Here is a 22,690-nt window from a genome sequence, read left to right on the forward strand (position 1 = left end):
AGAATTCCAGAAGACGAAAATTAAAATCTAGGAGCATTTTGTCATTTAATATGAAAGCAAAATGTTTTAACACAAATAAAATGTACACAGCTAAGATGGTGTTAGTGAAAGCAAAATGCAGTAAACACAAGATTTGCTTTCCAGTAAAAAGAAGTAAAAATATCCAAAATATATATTTAAATAAAAGTTTGAAGTCCTAAAGAACTGGTGTAGCAGCTCAGTGCATCAGTGTTGAACCTTTGCAGCACCTGGGGTCCCACAGACCCCCCCAAGGGAGCAGGTGAAGAACAGACACAGCAGCAATGTCTTCTCTTGAAAACCAGGAACAACATCTCCCCCCCACAATAACCCCCTCCCAAACCCACCCCCACAGTAACTCAGCCCAAAGCCAGGCAGGATTTTCCCTGTGCTGGTGAGGGGCAGCTGCAGCCTGGCTGCAGAAGCTTTTGGACAGGAAGCCTTGTCATCACAACCAGGATCTTCCCAGCAAGACACATTCCATAGGAACAGCTGAATCCAACACATAAAACCAACCATGGATTCTTTTAAAGCTTCATGCACGTAATTCAATTTAGCAGAAGTTTTATTATAATCACAGAATTTAAGGCTTTGCTAAACATTAAATTGTGCTTTTAGAGAAAAATCCTCAAATATGTCACGATCCCCTTTTTCTAAAACAGAATTAAGTATGAAAATTGCCATCCAATCCCGGAGAGAAAAGGCAGGAATTATTGTAAAAGACTGCCCTCTGGTGTTACAGCAATTCCAAATTCTATTTTCTATTTAAGATCCCCCCCAACCACCCCGCTGCATTTTTTTATTATTATTTTTTCTTTTTTTACCTGAAAGAACCACCTCCAGGGTCATTCAGCTTGTTTTTCTGATTTGCAGAGACCTGAACACCAAAGCCCCCAGGACTTTTACTGGCTTGTATTGTTGGTGCCTTCCCTACTGTGCCTGAAAAACACCAAGCAATGTTATTATGAGCTGTCTTAGACAATTTACATCAAAGAACCTTCTGTCCAGGAACTAAATTTAACTGTCTGTAAATTGCAAACAAAGGAAGTTATTATTTTTAAAGATTACATGCTGAAGGAGAACAATTTAAAATACAAAATTTATATTAACATTACAGTTTGTTCAATATTTACAGAACAGTGAGGATTCCAAAACTGAAAACCATTGGCCATAACTGGCTGTAACATTTGTAATGGCTAAAAGTGTGCCTGGAATTGCCAGTAAACCTCTTTTCTGGACAATCTGTACAGAATAAAGAAGCAGAATTTGAAATGTTCTTAATACAGATACTTCAAGTCACAGTCAGGGTACTAAGTCTGCCTTTGACATTTTTTATACAGTAATTGTTCTTTATTGCAGTGAAAAACATATATTTCAGAGTTGAAAATACTACAGGAATTTTAAAATGTTTTGCATTGTATGTAGAAGAAAAAACACTATTGCCAAATTTGACAGAACCCCTCCCATAAAGGTTGTCTTTTGCTTTCTTATCTTGAAAACAATGATTTAAAAGTAATCCATAACTGTATCTAGACTTTACAGGTCTTGAAGTAGAAGTAAAACTGGGCTTTCTAAATGTGCCAAAGTGTGGTGGACATTGAGTAAATTAAAAAGGGATCTTAATTCCTCTCTGGCATTTGGGAAAATCTAACCAAAAATAATTACACATTTACGTTGCTAATTAGAAATTCACCAGATTATTATTATTATCATTATCATTTACATAGCATCAGAATGCAAGTCAAAAGAATTGGCAAATGAAACTTTTGGAGTAAGCCCTCCTTTACTGCTTAAATACATTTACTTGGGTTCTATTTTGTGTTTCCTTTAATCCCACTTGTGTTTTGACATGTAAAAATAACTCCTATGCCTACTTGACTTAAAAGATCTCCCCTTTTCTTGTATATCATTCCCTTTTACTGAATGTTAGTTACACAGTTTGAGAAGGACATGAGAGTCCTTCCTGCACCTCTCTGACTCAACTGCACATAACTGGCAGGGCATGAACCTCAGGAGAGTTACAGGATTTTTCTCCCATGAATTATAAAAACCTGAAACACAACTATCCCAACAAATCCTTTTAGGAACACTTCATGGCTAAAACAAAAGTGTTAGCTTTGAATTAGTCTTGCATTACATTTGTTTTTTAATATTGAAGTCTTCATCAACTCCAACATATGATCTTAAAAGAGAAACTAATTTGACAGTGTGTGTTCAGTTCTCCAACTGTATAAATAAACTGTAGTGTGGACTATCAATGTTAGCAAATACAAAACCAGATTTAGGGCTTCAGGCTCAAGCCTGGGGAATAAAAATGCTTTGTCATCAGAATATTCAAGGTCCATGAGATGCCACAGACAGCACTAGTTCATGGACCAGACAATTCATTTATCTGTTTCAGATGAACTAATGGAAAGGTTTTCTATTAAGTGAACTGGAAGAAAAGAAATAATACTATAATAAAAATTAGCAGATCTCTGGTTTGTACAATTAGTATCTAGGAGATTAAAAACGTGTTAACCATGAAAAATACTGCAATGGCAAAATTAAGGTAACAATGGCACTCCTTCAAAATTAATATTCTATTTCTTTGGAGTCAGTATCAATGCTTTGTTTTCTACAGATGATAATTTTTGGTCAAAACCCACCCCCCAAACTCAAAAGGGTACAGCAACAGAGTAGCTACCCTAGTTATCAGGAAAGCAGTATGTCTGCCCTGGATATGGAAGATCTAAGTCTCACTTTCATCCCAAGTATATGGAATTCTACTCAAATGCATCTGGCAAAGTAAATGTAAGGTTTGGGATGACATATAAGTGTTCTGGTTTGAATAAATCACAACTGTGCATGGCTAACAGTTTGACATAAAATATGGCTACAGCATCCATTTACATTATGGGGCAGGGCATAGTTTGAAAACCAAAATCACCTGTGGGCCTAGATATTTCATGGGATTGGTAATGACATACAGAGTCTTTCACCACTGGATCCTTGCTCCAAATTTTAAGTAGCATCATCTAGAAAAATAAGCCCAAATTTAGGAGCTTATAAATTCCTAGTTGTATTTCAGCACAGGTTGAATGGCTGCAATGAATACCTAATTATTTTATTCTTTGCCTCAATTCCTCCATCCATAAGATGCAATTCACCTAATTATTATACTGGTAAGTGCTTCAGTAAAGGAGTGTGAATTTTTCATGCAATAACAACGGTGTCACTTCTCCTGGTGTGGAAGTAATTTTATTTATATAAAAGTCCTTAAAGCCTGCCAATTTTATCTAGACCACTCTTTTAAAAAGCATTACAGTCTGTTCATATGGATGTATTAAAGATCCATTACACCTGGAGATTCACTCCTCTCCAGAAGGAAAATGCAGCACTCTGTGGAGGTCAGCTCAGTTCCGGTGTGAATACCTTTAAAAAGTCACACTCCACAAAATTATACTGCTGTAATTTTTATTTAGACCATATCCTATTCCAGTATATTGCCTCATTCTGGAGGAATACCTAGGCCAGTATAAAATATCACTATAGTGGTGTTTACAGTGAAAGGTTTTAACAATATATCAAAATGAACTGTCTCTGACAGTGCCACAGCAGCAACTCAGAGCTGCTCACACGGGCACAGCTCCCCCCAGACATGGGCTGCAGGATCAGGGCTTTGACAAGGGGATGTTTCCTAAATGCCTATTCTTGTTTGCTTTGTCTGTGTTAATTAAAACAATACAGTGGGGGGCTTAATCAAACTTCTAAACTGGAATAATCTCACCTGAAAGCAGGACTTTGCACAAATTGGCTTTTATGAAACCACTGTCTACCTTAAGCCAAACTGCCAGTTAAGATGCATTGCACTGGCTGACCAAGGGCTATCAAGAATAAATTCATATTCTGGATCCACTGCTTAAAAGGCAGGTGCCAGTATCATGCAAATTCTTGGCATTCTGTTGACATTCACAACTTGGAGACTGAACAAGCAAAGAAATAGAATCTGCCTTCACTCTCAGACACGTTAGTCAGAAGTGAAAGCTCATCCTATAAGATGCATGGACATGTTATGAACTCAGGACATGAGTATCAGTGCTATCAAATATACACATTTTATGGCGAGTAAATGTATTTCTTCCTAACTTGGAAAAACAGCCTACAGGATTACAGTGCAGCTTGGTCTCCATGTCCATTCAACCTTTGGATTCCCCTAAGAGAACAGAGCAAGTAAAACATCAACTGCTATTAAATGGTTTTGATGTTTTTCCCAAGGAGAACAGAAACAACCGAGCAATGAAGGCAAATAGGCAGCAATAGCTTTTATGTGCATTGAAACTCGTGTGGTTCCTGATTCAATACCTGAAGATGACAAGCTCTGTATTCCATTACAAACCCTCAATCAGGGAAATGCCCACATCCAATAAGATATTCTCACACGTACTCAGGAAAAATAAAAACCAAGCCTAACAGGTTTAGTGGTAGAAAGAAACAAATGGATATTTATCAGAAAGCAAGGAGGCTTTGAGAATCCTTTCAAAAAGTGGGATATATCAGCCAGACAGGAATCCACCTGTGCACAGATAGATGAGGAAGCTGTGTACAAACCACATGCCATGGCTAATTATGGCATGTCAGGTTGCTGGAAGTCAGTCTCTGACCTCACCAAAAAGTGAATATACTGCCAGGGGTCAAAAATAAACCATGAGGCCTGAGAAATTTCTCTAGGACTCCTCCCTTGACCTCAGTAGCTGCAGAGACAGTGACTATCATGTTCTGCTTCAGGAGTAAAAATTAGAAGTAGGATGATTAAGTCGAGGCAGGAAAAATGAAGAATTTCTTTCTTGGCCCAGAGTTACAGCTTAGGACAGCAAGAGCCAGGTTCCTGACCTTTTTTAGAACTTTCCATTAAAAACTGCTGAGTAAGGAGCTAAACATGTGAGAGTTTAGTCCTAAGGTTGTTTCAAAACATTTCACTGCGTTGGTCTGAAACACCTTGTACCTGCACATGGAAACATGCACTCTTCAGGCAGCAGGAGGTAAAAAATCAATGTCAACAATGTTGCCAAGGTCAACACTGCACGTTTTTCCATGCCACTCGTTTGTAATGACAACGAAATTCATACAAAGGTAACAATCTCACTAAAACATTTAAACCCATACCTTGTGGTCTAATGGTCTGAGTTATTACCACTGGCATCCTAATCTGGGTAGTCTGGCAAGCAGGGGTTCGTTTCACAGTTTGAGCAGATGTTGACTGGATAATCTGCTATTATTAAAGAAAAGTATACTTATATTATACTCTTTATACACAAACACACACAACGTAAATACACTAATACCTGTAATTACCAATACAAGCATGTGGATCTCTAAAAGCACAACCAGCTGGTGACAAAAGTCATATTCATGTAATGCATGTGGTTGTGTGTGTGTGTATATACCTATTTTGCCATTATGCTTTAAAAAAAAATAAAAAAAATCAAATAATATCCGACACAAATGTCATGTCACAACCTTCATCAAAAATATATTTCAAAGTCATAAGGTTAATATTAAAGTTTAGACTTTTGTCTTCAGAAGTTTTACAAGGAAGAAAACCAATTTTGTAGAAGAAAATGCTGCATTAATTTTAGTGGTATTCACCTACAAACATTAGGCCTTGCACTATGTATCTATGCTTTTTAAAGAAAACATATACTAAAAATAAATGCAAAAATATTATGGGCTTCAAAGTCAGGTATACTCAAGAAAGACAACCAAGTTTTGTGCTGATCATATACTACTAATCTTTTAAATATTAATTGGATATTCTCAAGGTTTCTCTTATTACTCGTTCAAGTTTTGAAGTCCTTCCCCAAAAACTGAAACTGGGTTAGAAACAAAATTTGACCCATAAACAAATCAAATAAAAAGGAAAACACCTGCAAGGGTCATGTCTGAGCAACAGCAAAATGTACATTCTCATGATCAGGGACCAGGTAGCACAGATGCAATGAACAGAAGATTCAAAAAGATGTGTGAATGCTGCAGAGCTGTAAAAAAGTCCATAAATCAACTTTGAACATGAAACACAGGCAAATAGCTATGAATAAGATTATAACCACAACTTGGGAATTACAACTTCAGGAGCCACAGTCACAACTATCATCCTCCCACTGCACCATGTGTCTGGGGCTCCTCAATCCCAGTTCAGCCCCATTCCCTCCTGGAATTCAGCACCACACTGCACAGCACTGTGTGAAGTGAATGGGAACCACTGCAATTCCATTCAGCATTATACCTACAAAGTGTATCTAAAACCAGATTGTTTAGCTAAATAACAACTGGCCAAATCTCTGACTTCAAAGTAACCTCTGGAGAAAAGGAAAGGAGAAACAGCATTTTCAAATGAGATGCAAAAGTAGAGAATGAAGAGGCTACAGAGCAAAGAGGAAATTGTTCCATCAGCTGGAACCAGGGCTCCCAAACTGGAAGGGAGAGAGGTGAAAACTCCAAACAAGAACAGAGGGATGAGGGACCTGCAATGTATTCTGGAGAAAAAACAAGCAGGGCCATTCTGAAGTTATGAAACTGCATTTTGCACATCCTAAAACAGTAGAAGTTGCAAAGTCGTAATGAACCTGTGGATGTAGAAGAATTAGCAACAGTCACCTTGCAGAAAGAGAAAAGGGAAAAAAGATTAAGGATTCAGCTTTAACTATGGACACTGAAAGAAAATGGAGCATTTGTAGGGAGCACAGAGATGGAGCAAATGGCTGTAAGCTGACTCAGTCAAGACAGGCAGTGAATGAACAGTCCCACTCGGAGAGGAAAGAACAAATCAGCTACCATGCTTCAAACCAGGAAAGACACAGAGCTGGTAAGTGAAAATGAGGGAGAAAGTCAAATGTAACTGCATTTTGATGCACAGGAAACATGTACAACTGTATTTTTAGTAAAGAGACAGAAGAGTCCATGGGAAAAAAAAACCCTACATTGGTATGAAAAAGAAGGAGAATGTTGCCACTTTTACCATAATTTATTGGATGAGTTTTCAGAGCATAGTGAAGAGAAGCCACTGTGCTTTACCAGGCCAGAAAGGAGATGTGTGTGACCTGTGGACAGAGTTACTACCTGGTATTACAGCAATCTTCTGGTATCAGAGTCTTTTATTCTCCCTGTGAAGCAAAGTACTTCTACAGTTCAGAACCAAGTTCTGTTTCACCTGATTAATATCTTCATGTGAATTCCCTAAGAAATGAGCCACTAATACCATTAAAAACAGGACAGTATTCAACCATTTAAGAAGACATAAATAATGGCAACGTTTTCTTTACTATCAAATACATTCAAAGAAGTGTCCTGTAGCAAGTACTGCACTAGGACTTCAACGTATGTACAAGTGCTGAAAGTGTAGAAAATTGAGAAATGAGCTTTCCAAAGGGCAGAGACCAAAATCAACATCATCAATTCCATACAGAAACCAACCAGCAATCACATACTCTCTCAAAGGAACAGCTGCATCAGACCTCAGAGTAGCATTTTACACTAACTTAAATCCCAGCTTCTATGCTGGAGTTCTGAGATACATTTCAGCACAGGCACAATCTTCAGCTCTGGAAGTCATTAAGGAATTAACATTAGCAATTTGTTTCTGAAACAGAATGTGGAACTTCCTTTGTAGGCAAACAAGGGACATTGTAAAAACTGATGAATCAGAGCAAACTGATCCTGCATCAAAATTTATAAACAATCCAAATCACGCTTCATCTATTAAGATAATTCAAACTGTTCTAATCCTCTTGCCTGTTTTCCCAAAATCATAAACATTACTATTATGTCCTTAATTTGGCCTGCAAATTGTAGACAATGAACAAGTGTATTGCCAAGCTAGTCTGGGAGATGATTAGCTTAATCAAATTATTTCATATTTCTCACAGCCTAACAATTCAGACAAGGAGCGTAACCCATCTCATGTGATCCATCCATATGCTGAATCAATACTGAATCCCAAATGATCAGTTTGTAAGCACCAATTTACTGACCCAGACTGATAGAGCAGACACAGAAGTGGATGTTTTAGTACACTGAGGTTATCAGACATTACTTCAGCCTTCAAAAAAGGGGAGATCTTACTGCTGTTTGCAACCACCTATGGGAAGAGAAGACAGAGCCAGACTCTCTCAGATGTGCAGAGCAGAAGGATGTAACACAAAGGACACAAGGTGGAATATAGAAAATTCCAACTTAATAGAAGAAAAAAAAAATCACCATGAGAGTGGGCAAGCTCTGGAACAGGTTGCCTGGAGAGATTGTGTAATTTCTTCTTGAAGACACTCAAAACACGACTGGTCACCCAGGAGACATCCTAACCTGTAAGCAGGAGGCTGGATGAGACACCTCCAGAAGTCCTTTCCAACCTTTTACCACTAGTCCTTAATCACATCATCAATGATTTAATAAAAGTACTGAGTCAGAAAAGGTAACAAGACAGGATATAAAAGTCATCAAAGTTTACAGAAACTGTTCATCATTCCCACTCCATTGAAAAGGGAAGCATTTACACCACCGAGGACAGCAAGCACAACAGAACAAGAACAACAAAGGCACTGAAAATAGAAAAGACAGAATGTGATTTAGTCATTGCCTGGATTTGATAATGAGTTTGGAAAATAGCAAAATTACCAAACAAAATTATGATCAAGAGAGTGTTGAGACAGCAAGTAGTGTCATAGACCAGCTTATCAGTTAAAATATGAAGAATCATCTCCTGCACTTTGCAGCTCTTCAAGAAACACACCAAAGCAGGAGAGTCATGGCATTGTTCTCCAAGTGCAATACATGAACAGTTACCTCAATTTTTCTTCTATAAAATAACACTTTTCTGCAAAATAAGATGTATATTTCTCACAATAGAAAGTATTCTCCCTCTGGTTTTATGTCATCTCTGCACATCTCCCCTTGCCATCTTTCCACTCCACTAGTCACACTTTGATTCACCCTTTGGCTGCTCCTCCAGAGCAGTTCTTTCTCTCACCTCCTGAACGCTTCAGACTCCTACCCTGTCCTTCTCTAAAGCTGAATTTATTCTCACAGATGAAAAAGAAGGGATGTTTGTAAAAGGTGCTCCCCACAAAGCAAGCAGACCCACAAAGACAAAAAAAAGATATTTAACAATCACACTATTGATAAGCAGAATAACAAAGAGGGGACAGTTGAAATACACATTTTTCTTAAAGGCCTTCTTCAAAAATTGTCGATTCAATAACTATCTGAGACTAAAGTAATGGTGCTCTCTGGACCTAATCTCAAGCCAGAAGGTGAAGACCATTCCATGACGTGTGTGAATCTTCTACTGTGTCAGTTATTACAGCACAGAGAACAAATTACAGACATGAACACAGACCAATAATTAACAACACAAATAACCAACAAATACAGACTGAGAAAGAATCCAGCCAAAGCACACAGAACCTACAGAAGCAGAAAGACTGAGAACTTCTGTTCTCTTTCTCATGCAAGAAATACAAAATAAAATGAAAGCCACTACCTACAGACCATTGAAGGGAAAAGTCCTTTATGACAATTGGATTAGAACTCATTGCTGAAGTTTCTGAGGACACAGATTTTGCCAATCTCCTGTCCCAGTGCACAAGGCCCCAACAATATGCCTCCCTTTTACCTGACAACAGCTGCAAACCCAGTCTGACTCAATTCACATAAAATCATACTTGGCAATAAAAACATCTGATCCAAAAGCTTAAACCTATTAAATACCACAATAAAGACAAAAGCAGAGGAAACAGAAGCTTCTGCAAAGAATGGAAAATAAAAATAAATTTGAAAAATATATCCTTTACCAAGCATTTCTTTTCCTCTCAATTAAGTTAAAAAAACAACATTGTGAAAGGAAGAAACAAGACACATGTAAACATATAAAATTCAGAATGGCTGTGGTCTGATATGACATTTATCTTCACTCATGAGTAAACACTTGCTAACTCACTTGTGGCTATGCCACTTGTGATTTATCAGTCTACTCACTCCTGAAGATAAATGTCATATCAAACCTCAGCTATCATGTAATCTGGCAGCATTAACTTACAATGTTCATGCTTTTATGGGCCTAGAATTCGTATTTACCATTGTTCACCATGCTGTATCAGTAGCAGCTATGATTTTTCAACAGTGCCTCAAAATCTGCATAAGCAGATATTTTTCCTCCCAAATAAAAAAGACTGACTTTTTAAAAACTCAGCACGTAAATTTTAATGTTAATATGACAACAATACTGTTCCATTGGGTATATGTTTTCAACAAAGCAATGAAGAAAAATAAAACAGAAGCCACCAGATCACTTGTCCCACCTGCTCCCCAGTTTCATATAGAGTTCCTCCTACAGTTTGTCAAATGGTCTATTTTTGAATGTTTTCAATTATGGCTTTTTCATCACTGTCTTTGGGAGCCTGATCTACCATCTAATATTCTGTCTTACTCTAAGGATATTTTGCCTTATAGCCTACCTAAATCCTACTTCATTTAATTATATGCTGTTGTTCATTTTTATACTGTCTTGGTATGCTCCAAATAATGGCCTTTTATTCTTCCTCTTAGTCAGTGTTTGACCAAGTGAGATGTGTTTAATTCTCTTAAGCTTTTCTTTTAGTCTTTGCTTTTAATCCTGCTCTTTTGTTACTGGTTTCCAAACAGCAACCAGTGACAATATTCTCCTTTTATTAAGGTATAGCCCACAAAATTCTGACAGTAAAGTGCATGACAACAACTCAGAAAACTACTGGGCTGTATTTCAAACAGCCACACAATTTGTTAAGTATAGGCTTTGTTCCTGTTAATGGATCCCAGACCTCTGCTGCTCAACAGCCATTTTTATTTAGATTTTATTGTGCACCAAATTCCAAGTCAGTGACTAGATCTTTATTAGTTCATTAATAGAAACTACTCCTTTTATCCAAACAGCCATCTATTACTCTTACATTTCTAAGCTGCCTTGCACATAGGACAAAGAGAAAATGATTTCCTATGAATCACTAAAATGTGGACACATTACAGCCATTCATGAACAGAAAACTGATGCCAGGAAAAGCTTCTGCAGAGAATTAAAAAGCAAAGCAGAACATCCCCATACAATAAAATGCTTATTCTGCTGTTGCATCTTATTTCCAAATTCCATTATTCCATCTCACCTTTTGGGAGACTCCAACCACTATGACAATCCCTAGAAAAGTGTTAGCAAATGTTTGAGCAAATCCTGTTCTAAAGGAGCTCAGAAGATGGCAGAGTCTCCCCTCTGGACACTGTGCCCAAATTGCTGCAACAATAACAGTCCAGATGTATTTCTAGACATCCTTCCTAATCCTAGACCTGCACGAGTCTTTATATAGCTTTGCAGATAATTAAACTTGTTTTAATTAAGATGGATCACTGATTTTCTTACTAGTTTTCCTTATCACTCACATTTAGTAATTGGCTTTAACATTCAGGAGTATTCTCATGATGCAGTCAGTGTCAACACAACATGTAAAGTGCTAATCCATCTCCATTACCCATCAATCCACTTACAACTTCAAAACATTTAATAAACAGCATCTCTCATTCCTGCAAATTGTACCTGCTGTAACACCCAGAACAAGACAGGAAATGTAGAGCACATGGACCCTAAGAATGGCAATTTAGACCAACTTTGAACATTGCACTTAGAACAATTAAAAAAATTGATTGCTGGCTTATCTCATTAGTGTCTCATCAATAAAATATTAGCCTAAGATTATTCCCCTTTTCTCTATCTAGAAGTAGCACTATCTAGCTCTTAAAAGCATTGCTTTTTTGTAGTTTAGATTATGATTCCAATACTTTACAAAATGAATAAAAAATTGTCTCCTCTTCCATCTGCACTAACACATCACATTTCAAAGCCTTTGTGCAAGCTATGCTGCATGCTGACAGTGTACACAGAATTTCCATGCAGCAAGATACCTCAATACCACTGGAGGAAGTCTCACCTCATCTGACCCCTTTGTGAAACAGAAATGTCAAAAGAAAGGAACAGCTAACAGATTCTCCACGTTTTAAAGGAAATTAGACTACTGTAAACTGGCTGGTATGAAAAGATCTCTATTCTAAAACAGGCTTGCCCTTCTGCAGCTGGACAGTTTGCAAAGCCAGCTGGAACTCTCTCCAGTGAGCTTCAGGCTTGGAAAATCTGGAGCTCAGCCAGTTTCCTCCATCAGTGCTGGCCACCCCCAGGCAAGGCAGCTGCAATCCTCCTCTTCCGGACAAGATGGGCAGGAGCTCTGGGCTCTGCTCTGATTTCGGGGAGCACTCAGGGCTGGGAGCACTGGCATTACAAAGAATCACTACCTAGGAACAATCCTTACTGTGATATGGAGCTGCTGCTGGGTTCTCTGCTCAGCACCTGAGTTGGTTGTTGTGCTATCTAAGATTTTTTGATGCAGTAACTCTCACGCTTTAATGCTGCTTTTGTCTGTACAGAACTACTGTGAGGGTCATTAAGTGCCTGGTTAATGTAATGTTTGGTTCTATTAATTAATGACTGATTAATTGAAAGCAAATATGAAAAGACAGTTTTACACTAAAGCCAATAAATGACAATTTTTAATGTCCTATCTCTAAGTATTTTCTAGAAAAGGAACAGTAAGCATAGCTTTGCTCCGTGTGGTTTGTGACCTTTAGAAAATGTAGCAGTCATTTCATGTGCCCCGTAAATGAAAATTCAGCCCCAGACCTGTGACCTCCTTGCAGACACAAAAGCAGCCTGTTTTGCCCCTCAGATCAATCTCCACAATGTGTTACTTGAGCACTTTTGAGCTCCCTCCTGTGACACAGGTATGTTGAATAAGCTGACACTTCATCTCTACTCAGGTTAACATGACTGCTTGCTTTGAGCACCCCCTGACACGAGACAGACAGTGTCTGTCCCAGAAACACAGCTTTCTTCCATTCACAAAATATTCCACAAGAACTACAATCCTAAGAGTAAGAGTTCCTGTGGCCTCACACGTGTTTGTTGTACACCAGTCCTTCTCAAAAGGTGGAGTGCGACTGCCAGATGGACACAGGAGTGTTTAGGTGGGTTGCACAACACTGGAAAAAGCCATGTTACCTTAGTCTTAAGATTGTGGCATAAAGCCAGACTTACTGGCCATGGCTTTTTATACTTGCAAGCAATCTGTCAGCTGCTGTCAGAAATTTGCTTTCCCTGGACAGGGAGTAATTCTTACACCTACTGTAATTAGCACCAGTTCCTCTCCCTCTACTTTGAAGCACCAAAGCTCCTGTCCATTCAGTCTTATGAAACATGGCCAATTCAAAACAATGCCACAAAAAGTGTGAGGAACACTTTTCTAATCAACCCAACAATCCAGAAGGGCTGGGGAGAACCCATATGAAAACAAGAAAGAATGCAAGTGGCTGAACAGAGAGCACTGAGGCAGGGTGAGAAACACCCACCTCTCGTGTGCATTGCAACAGGCAGAGTCAGAAATCTCAGCATCCATGAAAACTATGCTCACTAAAGGACTATAAAACTACATCAATTTCATTTTAAAGTTAGTAATTTAACCACTAGAAAGTATTTGTAACGTTCAAGATATGGCTCAGATGGCTCAGACATTTTCAGACTGTGCACTGCTACTTTTAAATTAAAGCAAAAAAACCATTCTCTCTCCCCACACCCTACAAATTATTTATATCCTTTACAGAGCATACAGACTCAAGGATAGATCACTGGAAGGTTTTACATAATCACATATGCATTTCTCAACCTTGATAATATAAATTTTTACCAACTTGATACACCTTCTGGAACCTGCCAATTTGGTTTCAAAACCTCAGTCAAGTCCTTTACTCATACAAACACAGAAACCACAGACAAAGAAACTCTCACATCTTTGCTTGAAGGATGATAACACCTGTGTAAACTCAAGGCCTTGTAAAGATCCTTAACATATTTTAATTAAAGCTGTAAACACACACACAAGCTCCTATATGAATTCAGTTGCTTTACTGACAGTGTCTTTGAAATTAATTAATCTAAATACATAATACTCCACTATGCACAACAAAGATACATTTCAGTCAGTAACAAAGAATGGCATTATTTCTAAACAGAACATCCTGGTACAGCTATTCTTCTACAAGATTTTATAACAATGTGAAGAAGAGTTTAAAATGAGAGAGTTAATTTTAATGCAGACTAATCTAGGCAAAGCAGCATATCTAATGACATACAAGAGGATAATGTTTAGTAAGTCTTGAGAAGCTTTCTGTTCTACATTTGTAATTCCCTCAAATTCCACTGTGCTCATACAAGGATCACTGGATTGCAGACAAAAAGGCCAAGAGTGCACTTCCTTACATTTAAACTGTTAATAATGTTAACTAATGGTTGAGCATACATGTGAAATGACACAAAATGAGGTACTATTATGTATGACAGAATATGGTACAAACAGAAAAGTATTTTCCCAAACAAGCTGCAATAAAAATAACAATGAAAACTGCTATACAGTTCACTAAGAAATTCTCTTTTATACTACAGTACCTACCAGTTGAGAACTCTGATTTGACTGTACCACCTTAACCTGAGGAGGCTGCACTGTATTTGATACAGAGACTGTGCAAATGTTGTTTGGTTGCCTTATTCCTATTGTCTGTGTGGTGACAACAGAGGAAATGCTTCCCGAGGCAGACTGAGGTATCACTTGTGAGAGCTTGCTTTGTTGAAGTGGCTGCTGAGACGGCTGTCCTTGCAAAACCAAATGCTGACTATTCAGTAAAGATTGTCTCAAGGCAGGTAGACTTTTCTAGAAACAGAAGAAAGTTTATGAAATAGCAAACTTAGCAGGTTGGAAAAAACATGTTGAAATTTTGCTATAAACACAATTAAAAGAACGTAACTTTTTTCCCAATTATTACTATTGGCCTATTCATCAAACAGAAATAAGATTGAACATATTTTGTAGGAGAGAAAGTTCAGTTTACATTTTTAATAAGCTCGCAATTTGCATTTTGCAACCCTGTAGACTGTCACGTGCCCTAAATTCCACTGCAGCAGTAAAATAAAACATTCTCCTTCTCCAGACTATCTAGAACTTGTAGCTTAGGCCTTTGGAAGGGCAAAATTGGAACCAGAAAAGGCTGAACTGTAGGAAGAACCCTGTTCCCACTGCATGTTAGAAGAAGCAAGCTGCACTTTACTTCTCCTGACATGCCTCCAGTACCTAGAACGAGATGACTTAACTGTTGATGCCCTGCAGCAATAACTTTTGACTGCATTATTGCAGATCTAGGGTACTCTGACTGGATTAGAGAAATGTACTATTGTATCCTTCATGTTCAAACCACTTCAACGAAAAAATACAGTTCTAAAAGGCTGTACTGTACCTTCATGAACAGACTTTTTACTTTTTAAGTGGCAGTAGTGTTCTTTTGAAGTGCTCCCCCAGGCAGCTGTAGAATGCAAGTGTTCAGCCCAAGCTACAGTTCTTTCTAAAGTTATAATATTTATTTAAAAACTTAATGCCTGTTGCCAAGAAAGGACTTCAAAGAAAGGAAACAAGTTAAAACTTATCGTGATGCCAGAAGTGACTGCAGTGACTGCAGGAAAAGGCACAAATAAGGGTTAATGATAACTTGAAAACACAGAAGCAGAGGGAGAAAGTTCTGAAGAAAAGTTGCAGGAGAAAACAGGAAATCTGCCCTAAACAGAGGAGTTTTGAACTAGATGAAAAATGCTTTAAAAATTGTATTTGTGGTTTTGTTGGGACATAATTAAACATGTTTTTTATGTTTGAATATAATCTTGCAGTTATTGTAGCTAATGTGTAGAACCAATTAAAAGTTAAATTTATCCCCTTGTATACTAACTTAGGACCCAACAATGAATCCACGTGGTATCACATCAGAAAGTATACTACTGATTAGCTCCAGATTACAAGCAGGATCATCTAATCAATTATTTCAGCACCACTATCCATTTCAGTTTTTCATAATCATTGTTACATGTGGATTGCAAGTTAACAATGATCCAAACATAGATAACAAAAACAATATGGAAAAGCTTATTAAATTACTTGAAGCATTTTATAGAAATAACTTGTGACTCCTCCAAATGTGAATGCTGTACTTCTTCCCAAAAATTAACCTACTATCACAGAAAAGTGTACTTTTTAATAAAACTAAAGGACCACTACAGAATAGCCAATGGGTGATTTCCAAACTAGAGAGTAACTGCTTTTTTATATAAATCTAATTACTGCAACGTTCTAGGTCAGAGCTGCTCGAGTCATGAACTCCAGATCAGCTCTGGATGACAAACACACTGTTCTTAAACCTAAGCCAAGGCCCCAAACACGAGGTCTTTCCTCCTGTAGGAAATCCCTGGTTCTCACTGTTCTCCCAGCCTGCCAGGGAGCAGCACCTGGCTGGAACAGCTGAGAGGGAGCCTGCAAGGGACTGCCAGCCAAGAGCATTCTGGCAGAAGTGGGCAGCATGAAGTAAAAAGGGAGTAGTCCTGCTCTAGGCAGGACTAGCTAACACCACTTCAAAAGGATATTCTAAGACTCATTGTATAGAAATTTGCATTGAAATAGATTTCTCCAAACAATATCCACATTACCTTAAGGAAAGGGACAAGGTATGGCTGAGGAGATGATTTGAGTTCCGTTTGAAGGCGGCCTGTAAATTCTTCTGGATCAATCTTTGCATCCTTGGGGGAAAGGAAAAAAAAAGCATCAACAACTCAGTTCAGTTGGTTGGTTGTTTCTTTCCCAGTTAATATATACACATATATCTCTAGCTAAATAGGCTGCCACATCAAGCAGAACTTTTGGAGCTGAAGTCCCTCAACTCCTCTCTAAGATCCTTCTGTCAAGAGCCAATTCATACATGTAACATCCCACTCAACATTCAGGGAGTTCCCCTGGGATGCACAGCTTCAGACACAAGAAGACCCCAAATACACCCAAGTCTCTTTTGGGTTTCCATTCTTTTGCTAACATTTACAGAGTGACTTCTTTTTTAAAATTAAAAGAAAACAAAAACAACAGGTTATTGAAGTAACCTTACAAACTATTGTAACATTTGTCATCCCTTGTAATAAGAAAATATTAAATACTTAATTCCAAAACCAATTCTGATGGTACAATTTAACTTAGTAGAATGTGTATATATAAAACTATACATGTAAAGCATAGGCACATACAAAAAGTACACATATAAGTAAATACAAAATTGTCAGTTGTATGAATTTGTGTATATACTCACAAAATATACACTTATAAATATATCAAATACATAACCAGTAGTTTATTTTGTAGTTAATACAGGAGAACTCTATAACTCAGATGCATTTTATAATATTCCTAGAGTATCACTAGTTACAACCTCAGGCTGTAATAAAACCATTCATTAGCTTTCCTGGACTGATACAGAACAAGAGAAAAAACAAAAAAGCAAACAAGCTTCAATAAATGTATTTATTACATATGTGTGTTGCTACTTTGCTTAAAATACAGAAAGTAGCTACCTTTAGTTATTTAATCGTTCCAAGTTTGCAAAAGATAACATGAGTTTTTACTGTAACCACTGAACATGATTGTTGAATGGCTCACACTTGAAACAGTCTTAGGCTTGTCTAAAATATACAGGTTTCTCTGGCAATGAATTCAAAGAAATATATACCACCTGCTTTTAAATCCAACCTCTTCCCTGACTATATTTCATTTCTTTTTAAGCAGCTTGACCATTTTTCCAGTTCCACAGTTAAATCTGTCTGGAACTCATTTATACAATTCATTGAAACCTCTGTTTTACTGGAGACTGCAGTAAGTCCAGACCCAGCAGCTCAGCAAAATACTTCTCCTTCAGTCCTAGAAACTCTAACCCACATTGTGAAGGCCCATACCTTAAGACAATTAACAGCTTCTCACTGTTTCAGAAAAGACCATGGTTTGGAGGAAAAGAAACTTAATGAATCCTCAAGGAAAAATCTTTTTACTCTGGTTTTCTAAAGAAATGACCAAAATATTACCCACCAAAACAAGAGTGTTTTTGACAAACACATACTAATTACTTTGCTGCAGTTCTCCTTTCAGAAATTAAGAGAAAGTCTGCCTTGAACAGATTCTTGAAGACACGTAATGTACAGAATACTCACATTTTGATGTAGTTCAACTCCTTTCACTTTCATTACAGCCCAAAGAATTAAGATCACAGCAATAGTTTTCAGCCTATGTAAATAACAAGCTTAACAGATAACAGACAAAATAAAAGGTAACTAAATATTTACCAACAAATCTTGAACCAGAGCTTTCACATTGCGGGATGTTTCTGGAGATGGTGAATTATGAGAAGCAAGTTTTATAAGGGTAGCTAAAAAGTTTTTGCATTTTTTCACATTCTCTTGCATTTCCTGCAAAAGCCAAAGAAAACAAATATCAGATCCATGCTACTTCTGCATCAGGATCAATGCTTGCTCTGACCACCACAAATAAGGAAAATTGTGACACTTTTTAAAATTCAGACAGGGCATATGTGAAACAAATCTGCAGCTGTTTTGCTATGGCTGCAAGTTACCTGATATTTTCTTCACTTCTTCACGTAACTGAACATCAGAGCTCGCAAATAAAAACAACAAAAAGCAATGAAAGAAATATATTTTATATTTTACAGGCTGCTTTGATAAAAATAACCTTAAATATGAGAAGTAACACAACAATTTGTTGGAGACAAATTTTGAGATGCCCACTACACAATGTACAAACATTCCCCAAGCTATCCTAATTTGTTCAATTATTTATTCAGTATATTTTTGTACAAAGCAGCTGTAGTAGTAAAATCAAATCAGAAATCAGTCTTCAAATATCATCATATCTAAGCTCTTCTCATCAGCAGGAAAACAAGCCATTATTTTTATATGGTGTAATTGCTCCAAAAAACAGAAACATCACACTTTGACACACCATAGTTCTGAGGCCCAGCAACAGGATAATAATGAAGTCCACAGACTAAAAGGCCTGGTTTTTGAGTCTACAGAAACAGTTCTTTCCCTACTGACACATCCATGGCAGGATGAGGAAAGCCAACCACAAGTGTTCTTCCTCCCTCTCAGAATTTGCCTCCCGTTTAGCTGAAGTGAGGGGAAGGGTTTTCTTGCTTGTCAAGCATTTGTTCCATCACAGGATGCATGCTTGCAGGAAGAAAAAGCTCTTCCTGCTTCTGAACAGACCCCACAAGTTCCCAAAGCACTAAGAAAACCACGTGTGCAGTATTTTAGCACTTGCCTGCGACACGACTGTAGTTCCAGGCACAGGAGAGCTGGGGATGACCAGGGGCTGGGCTGGCACTGGAGCTGCCGTGTGAGGAGGCAGCGGCAGCCGAGGCTGCCCCTGGCTTTGTGCTGAACCTTGACTCTGCCCACCAGTGATCACTGCAGGTTGCTGAGAAGTTGAAGTTCCAGTTGCTACTGTTGTCTTGAACAAATTTTGAGCACTTGTCGTAGCTACTGATACCTATTGACATTTCAGATTGGAAAAACAGGTAAGTATCTTCTTTTAATTGTTTTACTCAGCTTTAAAGTTCCTGAAAGGAAAAACTCGTTTCCTTTCAAACACAGCCTTACTGACAAAATAAAACCACTGATTTCATCTATTTATTATAATCCTAATTTTGACACCCTTTCCTGAGCAGTGCAAGTCCTCATTTAAAGTCCCCTTTATTACAAAAATAAATGTACCACTACAAAATTAGTTGTCAGCACCCAAACCTTTAAAATTACTATGATGGTGTAACTTCTGTAACTCAACTTTCTGTAGATTTGGCCCTTAATATGAGGGAACAAGTCTGTTCCCAATGATGTGTGGCCGTGCCATCAGGTTTACAACTATTCATCCCACAGTTACAGTGACAGCTCAGATCCAGAGGACACAAATGCACTAAGGCAGCTTCCCAGGCCAGTCTGAGCCAGCACTTTTGCACCAGTGCACAACAGCCCTGGTGGACAAAGCTGTCCTGGGCCAGCTGGGCACATGCAGACTCCACCTCAGTGCAGCACGTCCACCACTGAAATAGGATCTACAACTCCACCTCACTGGAGTTTTTTCTTTAAAGAAACTCAATCTATACCACCCTCAAACTTGTTATCATCTAGGAAATGGCAGAAAATAAGGTCTAGGCTATCCCTCAAGACCTGCATAATAAAGTCTGACTGTACATTCATTATTAATTTCTAGGATTACACTGGCAATAAAAGGAAAGATATGAACATTAAAATTCACTTTCCAAAAACCCATGTAAATCATAGAATCATGGAATGGTTTGGGTTGGAAGGGAACTTAAAGCTCACCTTGTTCCACCCCCCTGGAAATTTTTAAATGACTGTCAGAAAAATGCTACACAAATGAGTTTCTATTATTGTCCATCAGTGTTAAACACTTCATTTCTTCTCTTAAAATGAAATTCCAGAGAACAGTGTTGCAAAATCATGGAATGGGTGGGAAAGAAACTTAAAGCTCATCTCATTTCACCCCTGCCATGGGCAGGGAACACCTTCCACTAGCCCAGGTTGCTCCAAGCCCTGTCCAACATGGCCTTGGACACTCCCAGGGATGGGGCAGCCACACCTTCTCTGGGCAACCTGTGCCAGGGCCTCCCCACCCTCCCAGGGAAGGATTTCATCAGTAGATCAAACGTAAATTCCCGCTCCCTCAGTCCAAACTCGTTAGTCCTTGTCCTACCACTGTCTGTACCCCCGAAAGGTTCCTGGCTGTGTCCCACCCACCCCTGCCCCCTTTCCTGCCCCTCTCACCGTGGTGTGTGCCAGCACAGCCCCCCCTGGCAGCGTGGCGGCGGCGCTGGCGGGCGCAGTGGGCGGTGGCACCACCTTGGCCTGCACGGGCAGCCCCAGGCGCACGGCGGGCGCGGCCACGGACGTGGGCTGCTGGGAGAGGAGAAACAGCCGTTTGTTTTATTCCCTCTCCTCGGTAGCTTGAGCTCCAAGGCTCTTTAATAAGAGTGATTATAAGAATAATCATTATTAGTGCTGAAAAGAACACAAAAATCCAAACCCAGTAATGTGTTCTTAAATATATGTTCACAAATAATGGAGAAATGAGCTCTTACATTCAATAAGTTTTTAGTATTTCTCCTAAAAGCTAGTGCTCACACAGCTATAAGGAAAAGATTAGAAAAAACAGATGTGACCTGCAAAAAATGGATGTATTAGTTCAGTTGTCATATTTACAAGTCAGTATTCATCAATATTTGAGTTCATCATTGCCAGTACCACGTATTGGTCCCCATGGTATTTACCGGCCTGTTCCAGTGCTTTTTCTTGAAGAAAATTAATATCAAGAGAAAATTCAGAGAGCAGAAAAACACCTTGAAAATAATTTCACATTGAATGATATAGAAACTAACTTGCACAGAAACAAAGTCTAAGCATTTGGAGAACCTTTGTCAGAGAACAAACGCTCCGTAACCAGACAGCGACTGGAATGTGAAGTGCAGACAAAGGAAAATGACTGACTTACAGGCTCTCACTCAGTACCACACTCTACAGCTCAGGAAATTATCTCATGCAGCAAACATATTAATTATTTTTAAACTTCTTTTAATCACATAAAAGGACAAGATTTAGAAATAAAAAATGACTCAAGAAAAGTTATTTTATTCTACAGGAATGTAAATACCATTATGAAAGAAATACATCACACAATATGGCAACAATGACAAAGAACCACTCATTATTAAAAAGGGAGACCACACTGGTGTCTTATAACTTGCATTTATTAAGATTTACATTCAAACACACACTTAGAAAAGACAAATTTTCTAAGTGGATGGAGTAATAAATCATGGACAATATTGTTTCTCACAAGATAAAACTAATTTTCCTTGATTTACATTTTAATTTGCATGTCTCTATAATTAATATTTTTATAAAGAATTGCTTATTTTAGATTCTTACACTGCCTACTAAAACTACATAAAATACTTCTTCACAGAACATCCAGTATACTCTAAGAGATCTCCAAAAGCAGCAGAGGCCCAGGCAGGCATTCAAAGCCCCAAGCATTCCTTACAAATCAGTCCAGCAACATCCTCTACTGGATATCAATCTTCTGTACTTGGGGAAAAAAGGAGGAAAAACCCAAACCAAATAAATCTACCTGACATCTGAACAAAACCTTTTTTTTGTTGTATGTAAAGCTTTCAAGATTTTTAAAATCTTGGCTAGGGATGCCTTCCACACTGAGACAGCCTAGAGGCAATAAACAGCATCAGCCTGAAGAGAAAGAATTGTCTGGTTTTTTGGAAGATGGATCACATAAGCTTTTCCTGTTTTAAATACCCCCACCTCTTCTCTCCATTGTAAAAATGACCACTTGTTTTAATTTCAAAATACTGGTAGGATGAAACTATATTTACCTGATAAATATGAATATTGTGTACCTTGTTCATTTGCTTATAACCAGTGTTTCCAACCTAAAAATACAGCAGACCTGTGGTATTTGCCCCCTTTCATATCAGTATGTTCTTCCAGAGGTGAGGATTTATAAAACTAGCAGATAACCAGGAACACTTCTGGCAGCTGCTCAGTTCCAGGTAAGATGTGCAGTCAGAAATCCACAACCACATCGTGGGACTGCGACCTAGAGAATTTTTTTCT

At 38.2% G+C, this 22,690-nt stretch overlaps 1 protein-coding gene across 1 annotated transcript in view; it reads right to left on the reverse strand.

Moving 5' to 3' along the window:
- Positions 1 to 22,690, reverse strand: part of LOC135422230 (transcription initiation factor TFIID subunit 4-like) — a 146,726-nt gene that overhangs the window by 107,407 nt on the left and 16,629 nt on the right. The window contains exons 3-9 of the mRNA XM_064671298.1: positions 20,828 to 20,959; positions 19,305 to 19,532; positions 18,311 to 18,433; positions 16,640 to 16,729; positions 14,568 to 14,825; positions 5,164 to 5,269; positions 843 to 957 (exon numbers count right to left, since the gene is read on the reverse strand). Coding sequence (XP_064527368.1) covers positions 843 to 957; positions 5,164 to 5,269; positions 14,568 to 14,825; positions 16,640 to 16,729; positions 18,311 to 18,433; positions 19,305 to 19,532; positions 20,828 to 20,959 — 1,052 coding nt within the window. The remainder of the gene's footprint in view (positions 1 to 842; positions 958 to 5,163; positions 5,270 to 14,567; positions 14,826 to 16,639; positions 16,730 to 18,310; positions 18,434 to 19,304; positions 19,533 to 20,827; positions 20,960 to 22,690) is intronic.

Source organism: Pseudopipra pipra, chromosome 14 (assembly GCF_036250125.1).
Source record: "Pseudopipra pipra isolate bDixPip1 chromosome 14, bDixPip1.hap1, whole genome shotgun sequence".
Classification (NCBI taxonomy): Eukaryota; Metazoa; Chordata; class Aves; order Passeriformes; family Pipridae; genus Pseudopipra; species Pseudopipra pipra.